Below are 20,455 nucleotides of genomic sequence, written 5' to 3'. Positions count from 1 at the left end.
GATCTGCCCTTCCAGTGAGCACCCAGGGCTAATTTCCTTAAGAATGGATGTGTTTGATCTTCTTGCAGTCCATGGGACTCTCAAGAGTCTCCTCCAGCACCATAATTCAAAAGCATCTATTCTTCGGCGATCAGCCTTCTTTATGGTCCAGCTCTCACTTCCATACATCACTACTGGGAAAACCATAGCTTTTGCTATACGGACCTTTGTTGGCAAGGTGATGTCTCTACTTTTTAAGATGCTGTCTAGGTTTGTCATTGCTTTTCTCTCAAGAAAATGTGCCTCACACTTCACAGCTGTAGGGCAGATTGGAGTAGTTTGGCCTAAATGGCCTGTTGGGCCTCATGGGGAGCTGTAGAGGGCCAGAGACTCCGCACCACTGATCTGTTGAGTGACAATGGGAGCAAAACAAGGGAAGGGCTGTAGCTCAATGGCGTGGCATGCAGAATGCCCCAGGTTCATTTCACAGCATCTCTATGTATAGTTGGGAATGCCCCCATCTGAAAGCCAAAGAGAGCTGCTGCTGGCCAGTGTTGACAATACTGATCTAGATGGACCAGTGACTTAACTCAATATAGGGTAACTTCCCATGTTTTGATGCAATGTGTCTATCTAAACTTCTCAATACATATCCAGTGTTGTCACACTGGGATTGCAAGTGCTTTCTTTCTGAGCAAAACATTAGCAAGAAGATGTTCCTGTTTAACTTTTTAAGGCTTTGTCTACAGCCCTTTGTTTTAAGGCACATCTCTTATCAAACTGCAGTTTTACTGCGGTCTCCTGTGTGGGACTGAACGTTTAAGAAATAAATCTCAGCAGGAAATAGGCTTTTTCCCTTTTCAGCAAATCTGCAGCCTCCAATCAGGACTCATTGCAGGGTTTAATCAGATCTTTCAGAGAGAAATTAAAAGCAAGGATAGTCATCTGATTTAAGCATGATAAAACATAAATGATGGGGAAAGTGGATGAAATGCTGCACAGTTTTGAACACTATGTAAGTTACAGCCAAGTCTTCGCACTGCTTCTGCCTGCTTCTGAACTGGAGTTTGTTCATCTCCTTAAATCAAAATAACTGTGCACCTCTCACGGAGGTACATTGCAAAGTTAAATTTATGTTGGCCAAGTGTGTTGCAGCCCTTGGATAATTCATCTGATGTAAAAGGAAAGAGTGCCATTGTTGTTCCTTGTAGCCAACGCATTCTACTGTTGTCCCATTTAAGAAGAGCCATCTCAGAGGCAAATGTCACAAGCAGCATTTTGTGTACATAATTCCAAATGAAATTGTGTGAAATGTTGCACGCTAGCCTTGGAGTATTGCAGCCATCATGGTTCAGCATGAAAACTGCAATCTTCATCTTGCTCTTCCTCTCAACCCCATTTTATAGATGCAGAAAACAGGCTGAGGATGAATGAATGGTTTGACCAAAACCATTGAGTTGGCTTAACAAGAATTTGAAAAGCACCTCCCATGTTCGCAGTGATCCTCTTTGCCTTCTGCTACCATGCTAGTTTATCTCTTAAAGCATATTAAAACTAAATAATAATGCAGGGTAGTTCCCCAGGAAAGCCCACCAGATTCAAAGGGTGGGAAATGTCTGAGCATCTCCAAAGAGATCTGAGAGAGCAACTGTAAAAGGCCACCTTGGCTGTGTTGGGCTTTATGAAGCTTTGAGATGTGTTTGACATCTGCTGATGCAACACATAATGCTAAGCAATTTTTTAAAAAAACAAACAAACAACCACCTGCTATTAATGCACCAAAAATAGTTCATATATGTTCCCATACTGTGCATGGCTGAATGAATGAGCACAAAAATGGCATCACACTATGTTTCTTAACTATACAGTTAGAATCGTTCTCTATTAATCACCATGTCCCTGCTATTCTCTATTTTATTTGCCCATGCTAAAATAAGTCACTTGGGGTATATCTATGTCAAGTAGGGTTGCTGAAAGAGCACTGGCACATCACCGATAGAATTAAGACTTTTATCATGTCTATACAGTAGCTCATGCAATCCGACTGTTAAACTGGCCAATGGGCGAAGGATAGACTTGCTAAATATTTATAATTTTATAACACAAGGGCATGATACACTTGCAATTCTGCAGAGATTAAGCCAACCCAAGAGAATAAATGTATGTATTCAAGCTAAATTGGAAAGTTTAGTGCAATTGTTAAGCAAACACTGAAACACCCCTCTTTCCTTTTCAGAATCACATTTGGTATAACACATATTTTCCTTCTGAAGCTAATGAATACAGAGTAAAGATTTTTGTCTCTCAAGTGACAGTGCGGCTTGCTCACTTGGGCCAATATTTTTAGGCTTTATTGATTCAACAAAATTGATGAGGACTAATTGAATTAATGTACCTTTTACTCTGCTAGAGTGGCAAGCCATCCTGCTTAGTAAGACCTTGGTATGGTAGGCATGGAATTAGTTGCAGGCCAAGGATATGCCCCATCAATAGGCAGTGTCTCTCAGAAAGGGTGGCTAACCTGTGGTCCATGGGCCACCCATGTTCCCCCAAGGTGGTTTTTTTTTTTGTAGCCCACAATTCCCCCACCAATTTATTATTTCTTAAACATTTTGAAAAATGACTCCTCCGACCCAGTTGTGATATTTTTGGGCCCTCCCAAGCCCCTTGTTTCTAATTTTTCACATAAAAAATGTTTTCGTTACTGGCTGCTCCCATATGTCCTCTGATATAATCATTTAATCCCAAAAGGTTTATTTGTGTGCCTCTTGCCCCCCAAGTTGTCCACTTAAAAAATAATATGATATTATATGATATAATGTAATATTATACAATATTTCTTAACTGGCCTGCCCTATGGCCCTGTGGTGTGATTCTGTGTCGCTAAAGATTTTTGTGGTTTCCCAAGACCCTGCAAATTTGTCATTTCATGCTCCCCCCCATATCTCCTTTTACATTTGGCCACACCCAATTTGTCATCCTCTCACCATAGCTTAGCCATGGGTCAAATTGACCTGCAGACCAAATCAGCTCCACCTGACTTTAAAGCGTAGCAATAGGTCCCTAGCCCAACACCATTAACTACTGAAATTTACTAGCAGTGTGAAAGTAGACAAGGAATAATGGGGACAGGGACGGGGACTAAGATCTGAAACTGACCTGTAGGGCTGTGCAAATAAATTCATCATACTGGTATTGAAATAACATTGTGAAAAGTGTTTCAACAAGGCAATATACCAGGGAACAAAAGATGGACACTTCAGCAAAGTAACCAAAGAACATAAAGAACTGGAAAGCACTTCTTTCTTTCCTCACATGCACCCCCACTGGTGGAAAAATAAAGAGGGGGAAGAGTTTTTATTTTTATTTTCTGGTGGTGTTTATGTTGTTGGTTCCCCCTACACAGCTTTCCTCCATATCAAAAAGGAAGGGTTTTTCATTTATTTATTTAAAGGAGACTATTTTTTTGCTTCCTTGCCCTCCTTCCCTCCCTTTGATAAAAAGGGAGAGGTTGGTGGGACGAGGGCCTTCTATGGGGTGGGGAGGTACGGCGAGACCCTCTGCCGCTGTAGATATATATCATGATATATCAAGCTATCATGAAATTTACCTGGTGATATATTGTGATGCTGAAAATCAGATACCACTCAGCCCTGCTAACCTAAGCAGCTAGGATGGGTGTGAAAGTAACTTAAATTAAGAAGGGGAGCATCTTAGATTCTCACAGACTTGTCATAGGTCATGCAGACATTTAGTCTCATTTGCTATTTCTACAAAACTGTGGAAATGGCTTTTCATCTTGCTTACGCATTTCAACAGGATGCATCATGTGGTCAGGAAATAGACACTTAAATGAAGTTCTTGTGACTGTCTTTTTAGTAGTGCTGGAGATGGATTGCCTTGCCTTCTTCATTGTTGCTGCTCTGCAATCATATCAAAGTAAGATAAGTTTCTTAAGTAGCATGCTGGGGGTAAGCTCTGGATACTTTGCCTACAGATCGTAAGCGTGTTTTGTAGTAAGTTCCATAGAAATAATTTCACCCTTTGGAGATCCTTGTTTAGCCTGAGCTTGGTCAACTTGTACTCGGTGTGGATGGTGGAGGGGGGCTGTTGGTTCTGGAAGCGTTTAGCTTGATCATTAGATGCTGCAGGTGTTACTGTGGTTCAGAGTTTAATGAAGATAACAGCATTTTCCCCCTCTTCTCTTTCTGTCTTGTTTCTGTCACAGTTGAAGGAGAACATGTGGATTCTACTGTGAAACTTGCCAGTGCCATGACTCTTGAATGTGTCTTTCCGAAGGCTGCAAATATAGTCCAGATGTTTTGGCGGAAGGAGGAGGGCAAAGAGAACATTGCAGTCTTCAAACTGCCTGACCAATTGCATATTTCCAGCAAATATAAGGACAGAGTTAGTGTTACTAACGATACCTCGAACATCAAGTCCTTGGTGTTCAATAGCACAACTGGGGAAGATACTGGCTTTTATCTATGCTCTTTTCATACCTTCCCGCTTGGGATTTGGAAAAAGAGAATACAGGTTGTCCAATCAGGTAAGGTAAAAGTTTTAAGTACCGCCTTATACACTAATGTAAATTACAGTATACATTATAAATTCAATTTATTAACCTCTTATGATATAATAATAAATAATAAAATCAATGGTAAGTGCAAATCCTACATATCTGTCAGCAAGAAAGCATCAGCTGCTATGATTAAAAATAAAGTAGATATTTTCAGGGATGCAGCTGCAATGTGAGCAGAGGCGGATTGAGGGGAGCGTTACTGGTTTGGTCGCACTGGGTTCGGAGCCTCAGGGGTGCCTCAGAGGATGCCACAGTGATGGGATGGAACTCGAGGTGGGGGTGGGGCGTGAATATTGCCATTGCACAGGAAGCCGCTGAAACTGGAGTTGCCAAAGTCCGCCATTAATGTAAGTCCTGCAACTCTTATTCTTGTGACACCGCCCCCTCCCCACTGCTCCGGATACTGAACCAAAGTGGCTCAGAGGCAACCTCCATGTGGCAAAAGGACAAGTACCGGTAACCATTAATGGAAGCAATATAAAGTGTTTGACCACCTAAAAGAGAATGAATGCATACCTCATAACTAATTTTGTTAAAATATCAGTATCTCCTCTATTCTCCAAATCTTCCTCCACCCCATGGAATTCTGAATTCATGTATGCAGGATTAGAAATGTTTTTGAAACCCTGTGGTGGGAGGGAACAGCTAGAAAAGAGATTTGGCAATGAGAATTGTCAAATGGCAAAAAGAGTTGAGGAAACCCCTTTTCTATCATCTAAATTCCCTCATTCTGACTTTTCTAAATAAAAAAAAAAAAACCAAACTATTGGTCTCCCATATCCTCTTTAAAAATGAACATTTAAATGACTGTGTTTGGCTTACAATGAGAGGAATAGGTCAATCACCCACAAGCACCTTTGCTCTTTCAAGACTGACGCGTGACTTTTCTCAATTTTGCTGGTCAGAGATTCAAGAAAACGGAGAACATATAGGTGTTTTGTGGGAAACTCTGACTAAATCTGTGACTTTTAGTGTACTAATTATCTTCCTCCCAAAGCTATTTTAGCTAAAGAAGAAAAACTGCACTAAGGGAATTGCTGCTTTTGTTGTGTGACTGTCAGCGGTGAATTACACTAGCTATCCAATTATTCCACCTGCTGCTAGGAGTGTTTAATTGTGGATGCTGCTGTGCGTATGTTACCAACTTGAAGCTAGCAGCCCTTGTTAAATGAACCTTTTATTCGGCGATTTCCTGTCTAGCTTGAAAGTTTTGTTGCCTCTCATTCTGGACTTTGAATAAGTGAACTTGGACACTGAGTCCCCAGTTCAGATTGTTAATAAGTCCCAGTGAAAAGTTTTCAAAGTGAAGGTTCATATTGTGTCTGCATGTAGAATAAAAAGCAATTAGATGTCCAGTTTGTGAAATTCAGTGGGAATTTGACACTTGCCTCCCATAGCTGCTGTCTTCTGATTGGCAGGCGCAATCCCTGTCATGTTGAGTTTAATGAGTTCTGTATTCTCTCTCTTTTCAACTGTAGCCAGAATAACACAAGAAAGGCCTGTGGAAATGTCATGGCAGTTTTCATCCTCCACAGAGCACATCACACTCCTTTGCAACCAGAGATATTCACGTTGTGTATGAGTGTGCTGAGTTCTTGGTGTTCCAGAAGGTAGCACACAGTAGGTGAATATGAGTCAGTTACAGAGCCTATGGTTTTCACACAATGCCATAGCTTGCGCCTCTGGTTGGGAGATGATTGAAAAGACTCTTCAGTGATAGCACAAGGGTACCATAGAAACACAAGTTTGGAGTGACACAATACCAGAAACATGAGGTTTTCTCACCCTTTATCCTTTTTAAGGGTTGTTATATAACTAAAATGGTTGCCTGCATCAAAGAAGGCAGTAACTGGTCATTAGTGAATCAATGAATCAATGATTATTACTAATAATTGTTAGTTTCTACATCAGGCATAGGCAAACTCGACCCTCCAGATGTTTTGGGACTACAACTCCCATCATCCCTGACCACTGGTTGTGTTAGCTATGGATGATGGGAATTGTAGTCCCAAAACATCTGAAGGGCTGAGTTTGCCTATGACTGTTCTACATTAACAAGATGTGCTGTATAAGCCAGGTTTAAACACACACACACCTGAGGGAATGGGAGTGGATGGAAAAGTTAGAATGGAGAAACTAAAATTAAATTTCCTAGAAGTCCTCAGTCCTGTAGCCAAGTTGTTATAGGAAAAAGTTGTAATTCTTCCTTTGCTCTGTAGCCTCAAAGCTTGAGCCTTAAACCCTTGTGATTGTAAGTGATTGTGACTTGCTCAAGGCCGACTGTGATTTGTTTTGTCCTCTTCCCTCCATGTCCCTTTTTTATTTTGTGCTGTGTTTTCTAGATTGCAGATCTGCAGACAGGGACTACCTTGTTTAGAATGATTGCATTTTTGTGAGGTTTGGTTTTTTTGGAGGGGTGTGTGTGTGTGTAGGCTGTATGCCTGAGCCCCTTCTAATTCCTGGATACAGCAATGGTTAAAATCTAATGGAAAGTTCAATTGTTGGGATAGCCAGACAAGTTTGTTGACACATTGTTGTTGTTGTTGCGTAGTCATTTAGTCGTGTCCGACTCTTCGTGACCCCATGGACCACAGCACGCCAGGCACTCCTGTCTTCCACTGCCTCCTGCAGTTTGGTCAGACTAATGCTGGTAGCTTCGAGAACACTGCCCAACCATCTCGTCCTCTGTCGTCCCCTTCTCCTTGTGCCCTCCATCTTTCCCAACATCAGGGTCTTTTCCAGGGAGTCTTCTCTTCTCATGAGGTGGCCAAAGTATTGGAGCCTCAGCTTCAGGATCTGTCCTTCCAGTGAGCATTCAGGGCTGATTTCCTTAAGAATGGAGAGGTTTGATCTTCTTGCAGTCCATGGGACTCCCACTGACACATTAATGGCCCCCTAATTATGGGTTGTTAGGGTGACAGAGGAAGTGGCTTTGTGCCAAGGGGCAAATGGGTAGCACCCCTCCCTCACCTGTTGGTGAGAAGGACAAGGGCCAGAGACATGCATGTGTGAACTGAGCTAGACACAAGAGACAGGCAGAAGCCTGATAGGGAGAGACATGCTTGGTTTCTGCTTGAATCCAAGGCTGTGGCTTTGGGAGAGACAAGAGTTTCTAGGGGTGTTGATTCTGTAAGCTCCATCATAAGCTTGGGTTGTATACATGTGCAAATAAGCCATATATCACAAAGACACCACACTCGCCAATGTCCCTCATTCCAAGGAAACCAAACCCTAGGTAAACCTCTGGGATCTCACACGCTTAGAGATTAGAACGTCATGTACCAGTATGTAGGCAGGTCTGGGAGCCTTTTTGGCCAAGGAGTGTGGGAAACAAATGATCTAAATAAACAAAAATAAATAAGGCTGGCACTAGCTGAACAGAGTTATGAAACTTGGTTTCTCTCATCTAACATAAAAGCACTGCATCATGCTAAATACATCCTATGTGCTTTATACATTATGACAGATTCAATACTGTTGGAAAATGAAGCCCAATAAGCCATCACATAAAATATGGCAATATGAAAATGGATTGTAAGTGCCAATGACAGCCAAATCTCTATTGCCATATGGAAAATCAAAGGGGGGCCACATACAGTATCCAGAAAATTTCTACTTTTTTTCCTTCATTTTATGAAGTTATAGCTTTATGTGCAGTATGTCAGCATTTCAAGTTGCTATAATTGCTACATTTTAAAAGGCATTTTAAAAAAAGATCGAAAAATGAGGTAGTTATATGACAGGAGAGAAAATGGAGAGCCGATCTGTTGCTTACGAAGCCGTAAATCTGAAACTAGGGGAACCTGTGATAGGTAGCCATTAAAATGACACACATTCTTTCAGATGAGTGAGGAACAAGTGGCATGGAAATGCTTGCTATTGTAATGATCTGCTCATGAAGAAACTAAACCGGAGCTGTAGCAGAACAATGAAGAAGAAGAATAAAAGCACCTCACCTTTGTAATAGCTCTGTTACTTCATTTATCTTTAATAGCTGCAAAAGATCTCCCTAGCAGGATTCTTGCATGGAACGGGGTGGGCGGGGTGGGGGAGTGGGGTGCGGTGGGGAGAGGAATGAATGCTATTGGAGATGCAAGAAGATTCTCCCCCCACCTCAGTCATTCCTAGCAGCTCCTTGCTTCTTAGAACATCTCTCTGTTAGGCTTCCTGGTGTTCTCTTCCTTCCTGTATTGCTAAAAGCAGGAACATCAGAATGTAATCTCCTTCCTGCAGCTGCACTGTTACCCTTACATGCACAAACACACACACACACACACACACACACACACACCCCAAAGAGAGGGAGAGGGGGGTAATGTCAGTAGCTAAAAGACAAGACACAGAAGGAAGACAGTGTTGAGGACAGGGTTTATGGATGCACGATTCTGTGAGATCATTCAGGATGATGGGCCGCCATTTCCAGCGATCTTTGTTCTGTGGGACAGGGAGTCCAGCTGTTGCATTCTGAACTTCAGACTTTGGGCTTCAGGACTGCACGGTCTAGCAACATACTAAAATCTACTAGGTGGATTATGCTATTAAGGACATGAGCTATTTGACATGATTTAAGGATTGCAAATTCTATTTTTATGATGTTATCCGCTGACGACCTGTTCTTAACCTCAGAACTGTGAAGCATGACTGCATTGCATTTTCTGGAAAATAGTGTATACCCATTATTCAGGAATTCTCCCGGTATTTAGATTCCAACCAAAATGTTGAAAACAACAGCAGGCTTGGATATATTCAGCACAGAAATGAAAGAAAGGCACTATGACTGATACTGCATGTAAAAAAAAAATATGAAGCAAACTTGAGAAATCTAAAATTCAATGTTAAAGGTCTCGATTGTTAACAGTTCATCTGGAGCATCTAATTAGAATTCTATCTTTTATAGCCATTAGCACCTAAGCCAGGGAGGTGTGTGGCAGCATGTATGAAGAATTGTCTTCCCAGAAAGAGGCTGTTCATACCCTCTTAACACAGATAGAAATGATCCACAGTAAAGGAAGGGCTAGATAAACATGAATTTCAAAAGGGGGGGGGCAGTCTTCTAGTAATCTCTGACTGTAACCAGCAGGGGAGATTCAGACCATCTTTCTTGGCTGAGGTGAGGAAAATAAGAGATTTATAATGAAATCCAATGCACATCTACCCTCAAAAGTGAACTCTACAGACTTCAGTGGGACTTTCTTCCCAAGTAAGCATGCTGCCTAATCAATGAATTGTTTTGCTGAAACAAAATGAGAGGGTGGTGGTGGTTGTTAAATCTATTATTATTTTTTTACACAGTGTTTCTTTTTTCCTCAACTTTTTTTAAGCAGGGGATTTTGAGCCTCGAAACTTGTCATATCGCCATATGATTGCTGAACCAGGAGCAAATGTCAACTTTACCTATGGGCCTGACCCCGAAACAACACTTTATCAAGTGAAATGGAAAAGGATCTATACAGACCATGTGGACCTCATAGTCCAATGTGATACATCTGGTATAGCAGTCTATGGTTCAGATTACGAAGACCGTGTAGTGATAGACTGTGTCGCCCGGGTGGCTAGCACAATTATACTTCGGAATGTCACAGCTTCTGACTCTGGGATGTACAGCTGTTCTTACATTGGGACGAATGGTGCAAATGCCACAGTCTGGACAAAACTGACCATTGATGGCAACAGTAAGTAAAGGGAATTTACAAAATCCTACAGTTGTTTGTAGGCATTTGTATTAATTTAAACACATGTAAAATTAGAGGCTGAATAGTTGTTTTGAAAAGCATTTGCAAGGCAAAGGGAGAGAGAGAAAGAGTGAAAGAGAATGGACCTTAGTTGGGCTTGGCTTGGCTGGATAAAAACTAGCAAGAAAAGAAAAGGATGGATAGGTGTTAAAGAGGAAAGATTGAAGGTGGGAAATGATAGACACAACCCGCCCCTCTATAACCACCCCCTAGCAATGGTGGTGAAGGAGGGAAGCAGCCAGCAGTCCAGATAAAATGAAGTGATAGAGGGAATCAATTTCCTTCCCCAAGATCTCCTGCTGTAAGAGGGTGTTAGAGGATCCAGAAGCACTTATATAGCAATCTTCCTATAAAGAAAATCATCATCATCTGCTCCCATCCCATCCAACATACTGTTTTCAACAGTGGTTAGAGTTCCAGATCTCAAGGAGAACTTCCAAGCTTCTTTAACTGAGAATGCTTAGAAATCCCCTTCTGGTCTTTCTGCTCAGCTCTGGAAGATTGGTGTGGATCTCAGGTTCCCATTCAATGTCCAGGAACAACACCTGAACAGGGTGTTATCTTCAGACTTGGCTATTTTGCTGCTCCAGGTAGTTTATTCCAGATGAATAGACAGGTTAGTCTGCTGTGATTAAATCAATAAAGAAAGTTGTCTTAACCCGCAATACATTTGTCACAATAATTTAGGGTGAAATTCCAGCTCCGCACACGAGGCAGGTAACAATTCTTGGGTAGCCCTGGATTTCAACATATTGTTTACCAACCCCTATTTGACTTACAGGGACATGCAGCTATTTTTCCCCCACCAGTGTTGTTGCTGCCATACTTTGAATTTGTTCAGGAAAATGATTGATTTCAAACACCTGCTCTTCAACGTGGCCATTGCGATATGTTTGCATCCTCCATCTGGTTTGTGTCACGTGAAGCTGTGTGCTCTCCAGAGGCTGCCTGGCTTTCTGGTGCAAAACTGGATGCTCAGGCTTCAGTGACATTGGGAAGATGTTTGCAAGCTCCTCACATGGCATATTTTAATTGAAAAACAAGCAAGTGGGAGGAAACCACATGAGAGGTGCAACATCTGCTTAGGTGCAAAGTTCTTTTGCCTCATTTGAAAGTGTCTCTGTAGTTTCTCACTGTCGGAGACCTCTTCCTGCACAGTGTGTGTGTGCTTAGCAAATGTTGTAAAACCCTTTGTGGCAAGGCGCATGACAAGCGGTTCAAACCACTTGTTAGGTTTTAGTGCGTTGTAAACTGTCGAGCCTGTCAGTGTTTCTCCCATATACCTCAAGTCAGGGCAGTGAAGGTTGAAAGCACTCACCCACAAAAAATTTGGACTCCTGTGAAGAAAAGTGTCAATATAAAAGCACTTGCATTTTTTGCCAGATCTTTAGGGAAATGAACAGACTCCAACACACACTTAATAGTATCCTATCAACCTTCTCCCCTCCAAAGATAGGGCAGATCTAGAAGACAAGTGATGTGTCTCTGACTTGTACACCTTGTTCTTAAGAAATCATGGGTATTTATGCTAGACATGAAATATTGGAGAAGCTCAGAACAGCATAAACTGCTGCAGAGCTTCCAGGTTCTGGTATTTTTCTAAAAGCTAAATCTGTTGGTATTTTTTTACTGACATGCATAGACCCTGAATGAGTATGGTACAAAGGCAGTCCGTAGAAGTATTCAGTCAGATGTCTTCAGCTATGTGAACAAAGTCAATCTGAATTGAACCCTTTTCAGACACTGCAATCCCACAAATTGTACTGCTATTTGGCAGGCACTGGTTCATCATGAGCATCTATTTTTGAGCACTTCATGGCTACAAGTTTGGCAGTCAGTGCTCACTCTGAACAAAACAGCAACTAATGTGAGCCTGATTTTCTAAAATTTTTAGAAACAGGTATTCTTACTGAAGCAAGTCCTACATCTGACGAGATAACACAATGAGCCAGGCTGAAACTCTTGAAGATCGGATTACTGATCTCTTCACTGTTTAGAGCTTGTTATGCTTCAGTTAAATTCCAGCAGGGTTTCCAGATTTCAGAATATCAGATTAGATTTTCCTCATGTAGCCAGAATTGGAAACCCTGAAGAAATGAGCACATGCACACATGGGCTTGCGTGTGCGCGCGCACACACTTGAACATTTATTTTGCTTTTCATGATCACAAACTGACTTGAATTTCATTTGACTGTCTATCACTCAGAAAATTGTCTTGTTTCTCTCCCTCTTGAGCAATAGTAATAACATTTACCATTTACCTTCCTAGTTTCTTTGGAGAGTCATTCTGATCAGCGTATCTTTGTTATTGCTGGAGCTGCTGTTGTCTTATCATTAATAATGATCCTCATCATTACTGCGCTTATTTGTCATCATAAAAAGTAAGCAAATTGTTCTGTACTCTATCTAATATTTGTTCACTGACTTGATACCTACTTAAAACCTAATCCATGTATTTGCCCAGCTAAAATTAATGGTGATCTTCAAATTAGCAGTGATGAATGTGCGAACAAATGGATTGAAAAAATCATTTTACTTTTTTTATTATATATTTATATACCACTTATTTACCACTTATACCACTTTATATACCACCTTTTTTGTCTGATGAGCTAAGTGTACATGGTTCTCTCCTCATTTTATCCACATAACAACTCTGTGAGGTAGGTTAGGCCAGTGTTTCCCAACCTTTTTCTTGTCATGGCCCCCTTCTGACCTTTCCCCCTTCCTGTGGCCCCCCATGGGCATAGCCGGGGGGGGGGGAGCAGCTGCCTCCTATAAGTAAAAATCCACACAAATCAATACAAATATGAGGTTCTGTCCCCCTCAACAAAAGTCTGCCCCCTAACAAAAATCCTGACTACCTCCATGCCCCCCCCATCGTCCTGCTGGTAGAAAAGGAACTCTTTAAATGTTTTGTTTATAAATAGAACATGTTTTATTGCTTTTTTATAATTTATACAAAATACAATCACATAAAATGATAGGAACATAATGAAATATTGTTGAAGCAGAAAAAGCAGAGACTAATAGAGCTGGAAGGGACCCCAAGGGTTATCTTTCTAGTGCAATCTCCTGCAATGTAGGAAACTCAGCTAAAGCATCCGTGACAATTGGCCATCCAACCTCTGCTCAGAAACCTCCAAGGAAGGAGAGTCCAGAACCTCCCGAGGGAGATTCATCTTCCATGTACCTTGGGTTACAGACGCTTCAGGTTACAGACTCCGCCAACCCAGAAATAGAACCTCGGGTTAAGAACTTTGCTTCAGGATGAGAACAGAAATTGTGCGGTGGCAGCAGGAGGCCCCATTAGCTAAAGTGGTAACTCAGGTTAGGAACAGTTTCAGATTAAGAACGAACCTCCAGAATGAATTAAGTTCCTAGCCCGAGGTACCACTGTATTATAAAAAGTAAACAACACTTATTTGATCCCAGTTATTTGACACAGAGGGGGAAGCCTACAGATACTGTCCAAAAGGTGCACAGGGAGTGGTGTATTTATGGGAGAATTTTAAAAAGCAATTGGTCCTCACTGACCTGGGCAAAAAGATCTTGTCGTCCGGAGGAGCCCTGGCTGCCTAGATGAAACACTATAGCCCCCACACCCTTGTCTAGGAGTAAGGCCCACTGAAGTCAGTGAGTAGTCACTTAGCTATTTACAAGATGCAAGTCAGCAGCACCAGACGACTCTGCTCAGCTGGGGTGGATTTCACTCTGCACCTTGCAGAGCTAAGCCAACGGTGCCAACAGGCTCTTTGCCCCTCGGCAGCATCCAAAGGCCCTGATCTGCTAGGCGCTGTGGTGGATTGCACCCCACACCTTGCAGAGTCAGGCCCAGGCTGCCACCGGGACCAGCACTGCTGGCAACAACAAGCAGCTCCGGCTCTCCCAGCCCTACCCGTTGCCACCCCACCACCACACTTACCTGACCTAGGGGTCCTGGATCAAAGGCTCTACTAGTCAAAACAAGAGCCTCTGTGATTGCCGTTTTCCACTGGAAACAAACAAGAACTGCTCCAAGAAAACGCATGCGGCAAAAAGGAGCATTAGGTTCTTGTGGGCCACCCCCTTACCTCTTGTGATTGGCCAAATGGATAATGAGCCAATCAGGATTTTTTAAAATTTTAAAAATGATTTCCCCCCTTCACTTCTTACTTCCCCCTAGCCTTGTGCTGTGTTCCCCCATTTCCGTGATTTTCACCTGTGCCCCCCTTGGAATATCCTGCCCCCCCTGGGAGCCATATGGCCCCCGGTTGGGAAACTGGGTTAGGCCAAGAGACAGTGACTGGCCCTAGGTCATCCAGAGAGCTCTGTGGCTAAGGGGGGATTTGAACCCTGGTCTCTAGGACTTGGGCTGACCCTTAACCACTTTGCCACACATAGTGGGTGAATGTACAGTGGTACCTCGGGTTACATACATTTCAAGTTACATACACTTCAGGTTACAGACTGCTAACCCAGAAATAGTACCTCGGGTTAAGAACTTTGCTTCAGGATGAGAACAGAAATCGTGCTCTGGCGGTGCGGCGGCAGCAGGAGGCCCCATTAGCTAAAGTGGTGCTTCAGGTTAAGAACAGTTTCAGGTTAAGAACGGACCTCCGAATTAAGTACTTAACCCGAGGTACCACTGTATATGGGTGAATGCTCCTTTCTCATTAATTGGCTGATAACCAGCATGGAAGCATTTAGAAAGAGGGAGGCCATATCCTTCTGATTCCTGTTGAGGAAAAGTGCCTTCCCACTCCTCGATATGAGGCAGTTGCAAATGTAGAAGTGTGACTCAAGCTGGGCTGCAGCTAGTTCCTAGCAGACATACAGAACATGACTGAACACTTTGATCATCTCATAGGGGAGTGAATGAATAGTTGGTCAGGCATTTAAACACAAATTTTGCTCAGGGTTTCTACCTTCCAGAACCCACCTTAATATTTTGCACAGAACCTCAAAATTCCTATGTCCTGGTTGTGGGTCAAGTCTAACAACAGCGGTTTTTTTATGTGCCAGCAGAAAGAAGAAGAAGAAAAGGATGATGATGATGAAAGCCTTTCGTCTTGCTCACACACAAGCAAATGTAGGTGAAGCCTCCTTTCTTACAGAATCTCCTTTTGAGGATCATCTTCACCGTGTGCAATAAGTCTAATGGCTGTGCCTCTCAAGCTTTTTGAGTCAAGCAACTTGCCTATTAAAAGCATGGATCACTTTTTGGGGAGGGGAAACAGTATTTATGAACAGTTACGGCATTTAGGATACTTTTGTATACCATAAAAACAAACTGGGTTTTGGGCCAGTTGATTTGCTACGTTGTAGGATCAGCACTGAAAGAGGTATTGCTATTTTTAAAGCAGGGTTCTGAACTTTTAAAGATTTTTATGCTCTTCAGACTAACCAGAGATTTATTATAACACTTAGCTCAGTTGGTAGAGCATGAGACTCTTGATCTCAGGGTTGTGGGTTCAAGACCCATGTGGGTGAAAGATTCCTGCACTACAGGAGGTTGGGTTAGATGATCCTCGTGGTCCCTTTCAACTCTATAACTCTGTGATTCTGTTTTAAAATATGCTCACAAACCAGGTATTGCTCCTACCTAACCATAGAAGAGCATAGTGATAAGCCACAGGTTGTGGTTAAAAAGAAAATGCCATATGACTTGTTGGGTCCCCCCACCTCCAAAGCAAACTTTGGTTGAGCTCATCCTGATTCATTCTTGCCTTCGATGCTTGGCTAATGTGTATCCACACGACTCTATTAGTCTGGGTTTTGCTTTCTTTATTCATCCTTTTCATTTCCAGCAGAGGGAAAGGGGAAATCCCCAACAGAGATCTCTTTTCCATTCTAGAGGCACTATTAAGCACTGCTGATCTGTGTGCTGATACAGCACAGTTTCTTTCTAATGGCTGGTGGTGTAGGACAGAGGGCATATGAAGAGTGTTTGGTCTGTGGAAGTATTGTTTAGGAGATGGTGTCCAACAGCTTCAGGGCCAAGTTGCCAAAGTTTCAATAGGAATTGCTTATCATGTTACGTTTCAAAGGCATGGGCTGATATATGAATCTGCATGGATGAATGCACAAGCTGCATCTTAAGTGTTTTATACATTACCACTAACCATGTTAAGGGTAAGCCAAAACCATTTACAGTACCTAGCTTTGTGTTATTTTTGGGGGGTCACAAAGAGTTCCCATTGTTAGCAGTTATTTGACGTACAACATCTTCTTTGTTTTATTCTGATGCTGGCCTGGTACACTTTGTTCTCTTGCCAGCAAAGGCAAATGAGACTGCATAGAGTGAAGGCAAATGGGGCGCAGCAGCCAAGAGAACAAGAGATTGACAAGAAGCATCAAAACAAGGTGATCCTTTGGTGAGATGGCCATTTTTCCAGTAATTTGTTCAACTATGTTAATTATAAAGAAAAGATAAAGGGAGAGCATTTGATGCAGCCCTAATAGGAGGAATAAGGCACTGAGTTCTGTGAATGGTTTTGTGAAGTTTTTCAGCTGTTTTTTGGCAAAAGAAACCTATTTGGCCTCTGTTCTCTGCTTTTTTTTTGTACACCATAAACTGGATGGTGCATGGACGTTTCTGGCTTGGGGTAGGAGGTAGGACTGGGCCATGAGTGTTATGCCTCAAACACCCTTCCCAACTCAAGACTTGAAAAACTGTTTCCAGAATACTCAGTCAGACACAATGTGTATGGGCATTGCAGTCAGCGTCCAAAGCCATTACATGCCTCAAATTTGCCTCTGTCGTAAGCATCTCTGATAGGGTGGTAGTCCTCAGTGTTCTTCACTGCTCTCTACTTTTCTCTTCTCTAGCCTTCAAACAAATATGGAAGACCTGGTTGTCAGAGTGCAGTAAATACTAGCAGAGGACAAATGACAGAAGATCCAGTCTATGCCAACTGCACAAATTGCTCACACAGACATATGTGAACATGGCCTCTTGTCTACTATGTGAATGACCTAGAGCCAAGGCTCCAACATACATTGGGAATGTGACTGAATGTGAGAAAAAACCCATTCCACTACCATTTCACTCATCCATGACCGAAGAAGTCCCACACACATACAATTGAACTGTGTGAAGACTGTAGGTATATATGAAGAGATAATTTACATAGGGGTCAAGAGATTAATAGTTGTGCAAGGAAGACAAATCGGCTGTGATGCGACTTGGAATGTCAGCAGAGCTGCTTTGTACTAATACAAATTTGAATATAAGTGGACTATTGAAATAAGAGACTGAAAATAGGCTTTAAGTTGTCCTGCAGCCAAGCACTGAGTAGGTCAGATGCCACTTTCCATAACAAAGCTGCTGCTGGTTCCTGGTGAGGTATGTTTCCTCTGGACACAATTCAATATGGACACAAACACACACCCTTCCTTCTGCCCAGAACAGGCAGCCTGAGCAGAAGTTCCTGCCCATTGCCGTAATATGATTACTCAAGCTTGCAGAAAATAGAAAGCAAATGAACAGATGCCAAGTCTTTCCTTTTCTACTGTACCAGTGAAAACAAAAAGACTCTTCCTGTCAAGCTCTAGAAAACAATTAGAATAAATTATTGTAAGGTTGAGTTATAGAATCATAGAGTTGGAAGAGACCCCAAGAGTCATCTAGTTCAACCCTCTGCAATGCAACTAAAGCATCCATACAGGTGGCCATCCAACCTCTGCTTAAAAACCTCTGGGGAAGAAGAGTCCATAACCTCCTGACAGAGACCGTTCCATTGTCAAACAGCTCTTACTGTCAGAAAGTTCTTCCTGATGTTTAGTCGGAATTTCTTTTCTTGAAACTTGCAGCCATTGGTTCGAGTCCTATGCTCCAGAGTAGGAGAAACAGGCTTGTTCCATGTGACAGCCCTTGAGATATTTGAAGATGGCCATCATATCTCCTCTCAGTCTCTTCTTTTCCAGGTTAAATATACTCAACTCCTTCAACTGTTTCTCATAAGCCTTGGTTTCTAGACTTTTGATCATCTTGGTCACCCTTCTCTGCACACGCTCCAGTTTGTCAATGAAATGAAAACTCTAATTGAGAGCAAGAACTGTCCATGAATAAGCATGGGGAGGAATGAAAAGAAAGCATTGCTCAAAACACACTTCCTTCAGGCATCCAGAAGGCATAAGGCAGGGAAGAGGAACCTGTTGTTCTCCATATGTTGTTGGACTGTACCCAATTATTGCCATTTTCTTCAGTCACCTCTCTGCATTCTGAGATTTCAGCAACATTGCCCATATGCTTTCAAATGTTATCTTCAAAGCCAAAAGAAATAGCAACATTAAGAAAAAGGAAAGCTGTAGGAATCCAAATGTTGTGTCCAGGATTACAATGTTTCATCTCTTTCAGAAAGGTAAACTCAGACGCTGTTGAACTTCAAAATTCACACCACCTTAAAATATAATATGGTGACATATATGGGCTACATAGTTCCTATTGACATGACTTTAACAGTGCCCACAGACCAGAAACTATAAAGGAGTTAGCCCAATCTCAGTGCATTTAGTTATAACCAGTGGAAATTTAAGGGACTGTGAAAGATGATCTAGGGCCAGATAAGTAGCAAATACTACCACTATTAGAATCAACTCAGGCATTGCATTCACATGGGAACAAATCCTGTGCTATACCTGCTAAGATCATTAAGTGATCTTTGCTCTAATGCTTAGGAGTTCTCAAGTTCTTCCTGAACCAGAGATGATTATCTTATTTCTTGAACAATGAGCAGATAGTTTACTGATTAGTGTTACTACTTTGTTTGTTTTTAAAGAGGTATTTTTCTCTAGACTTTTATCACTAAGCATCAGCTCCATTTAATCTATAGGTAATAACAAAGAGAGCAAGAGAGAGGAGCTCCTTGTAGCTAAAAGTGTAATTTAAATAGCTATGTCCATAAGGCAGTAATTTTTGGACCAATGAGATGGAGATCAGGAACATTTTTCCAGCATTACATGAACAGCCTAGGACATTGTGCAGCTTTATTTATTTTACAGCAAAATCAAATGGAATTACAACAGTTAGTTAGTTTGCTTCACCCAGACTTGAAGAGTTTGACTGCCTGCCATGATTGGCATCTGTGACCTCCTTATCCAAGTCACATATGTTACAATGGATGTTGTTGTTTTTCAGCAAAGAACTCAGGAAATGGAAATGTATTGGAAGTGTGTGCCACAAAACTCTATTATGTCAATGATGTTCTGTTTTGTCTGACATATCAACTGCATCATCAAATTTACAAAGAATAAGAGTAAAGAAATTTGCAATATTTACCAATGATCAGGAGTTCCATTTGCTAAGTCAGTGTCAATGGAGAATGGGCATGCGGCAGCACTTTAGGCAGAGTGTAGAGACTGCCATGTGTACTACGACATGCTGTGGCACCCATCATTCTCGCTCGTGGAGATTGTTAATCACATGGAGGGAAAGGAAGGCTGTGGTGGAGGTTGAAAGGGAGTAGCTGGGGGAATACCTAGGCAAAAGTGGCTACAGCTATTGCTTAGACCAGTGGTTTTCAACCAGTGTGCTGTTGGCCTGAATAATGGTCAAGGGTTGCTGCAGGCAGCACTGGCCCCTGGCCCTTTTTCCTTCCCTGCCTCCTCTAATGCCCTCTTGTGTCTCTGCCTCCCAAAGGCTTGCGCAGTTGTTTGTTGCAGCAGCCCTGGCTCCTGCTGCCACCACTGTTGCCTCCCAAGGTGAGTAAGTGCTGGCCTCATGCTCACCTTTGGCCAGTCTCCGTCGGGCTGCTAAGTCTGGGGGAATCCTCTACCCAGGCCCCCAAGGGGCAGCATGAGAAGGCAGCTCTCTTTGGGGTGGGGTGGACAGCTAAGAGACCAAGGGCAGCTGTGGCAGCTGCCCAGAGGACTCCCATGGAGAGGGGAGGGGGGAGGGGGGAGGGAACACTTCACAAGGGTGTGAGGAACTGCCAGCTCTGCAGACAAGGGGTGACATAACTGGGCTTCTGAGGCTCGAAGCTCGTTTCCCCACCAAGGAGCCACAGAAAGAATGCAGTTGGTTAAGTTGAGCTGTGGGCTCAGAAAGGTTGGAAACGTCTGGCTTAGGCATTTGTACATATGTGGCCGTATTTTGTGGACTGGGGAGCATGTAAGAGTGGCTTGATTGGGATCTGCAGACTTGCACAGGCACTGGAGGAAGGTTACCAGTTTCTGGTG

At 42.5% G+C, this 20,455-nt stretch overlaps 1 protein-coding gene across 9 annotated transcripts; it reads left to right on the top strand.

Moving 5' to 3' along the window:
* The first annotated feature begins 3,780 nt into the window (after positions 1-3,780).
* CD226 (CD226 molecule) lies at positions 3,781-19,559 on the top strand. Of its 9 annotated transcripts, none has more exons than XM_083518775.1 (7): positions 3,781-3,918; positions 4,208-4,528; positions 9,883-10,233; positions 12,564-12,675; positions 15,302-15,365; positions 16,553-16,639; positions 17,105-19,559. In XM_083518775.1, the coding sequence occupies exons 1-7, from the start codon at positions 3,807-3,809 to the stop codon at positions 17,219-17,221; spliced, it is 1,164 nt and encodes a 387-aa protein (XP_083374901.1). In that variant the 5' UTR covers positions 3,781-3,806; the 3' UTR covers positions 17,222-19,559. The 9 variants fall into 9 exon arrangements, with proteins under 9 accessions (XP_083374901.1, XP_083374907.1, XP_083374903.1 ...); XM_083518777.1 differs by having other exon boundaries at positions 3,792-3,918; positions 9,886-10,233; XM_083518779.1 differs by having other exon boundaries at positions 3,792-3,918; positions 9,886-10,233; positions 16,553-16,650.
* Positions 19,560-20,455: the final 896 nt, after the last annotated feature.

The sequence above is a fragment of the Podarcis liolepis genome, assembly GCF_965112155.1.
Source record: "Podarcis liolepis genome assembly, chromosome: 8".
Lineage (NCBI taxonomy): Eukaryota > Metazoa > Chordata > Lepidosauria > Squamata > Lacertidae > Podarcis > Podarcis liolepis.
Note: the sequence above shows the minus strand (reverse complement) of the source record. Positions and strands in the feature narration are given on the sequence as shown.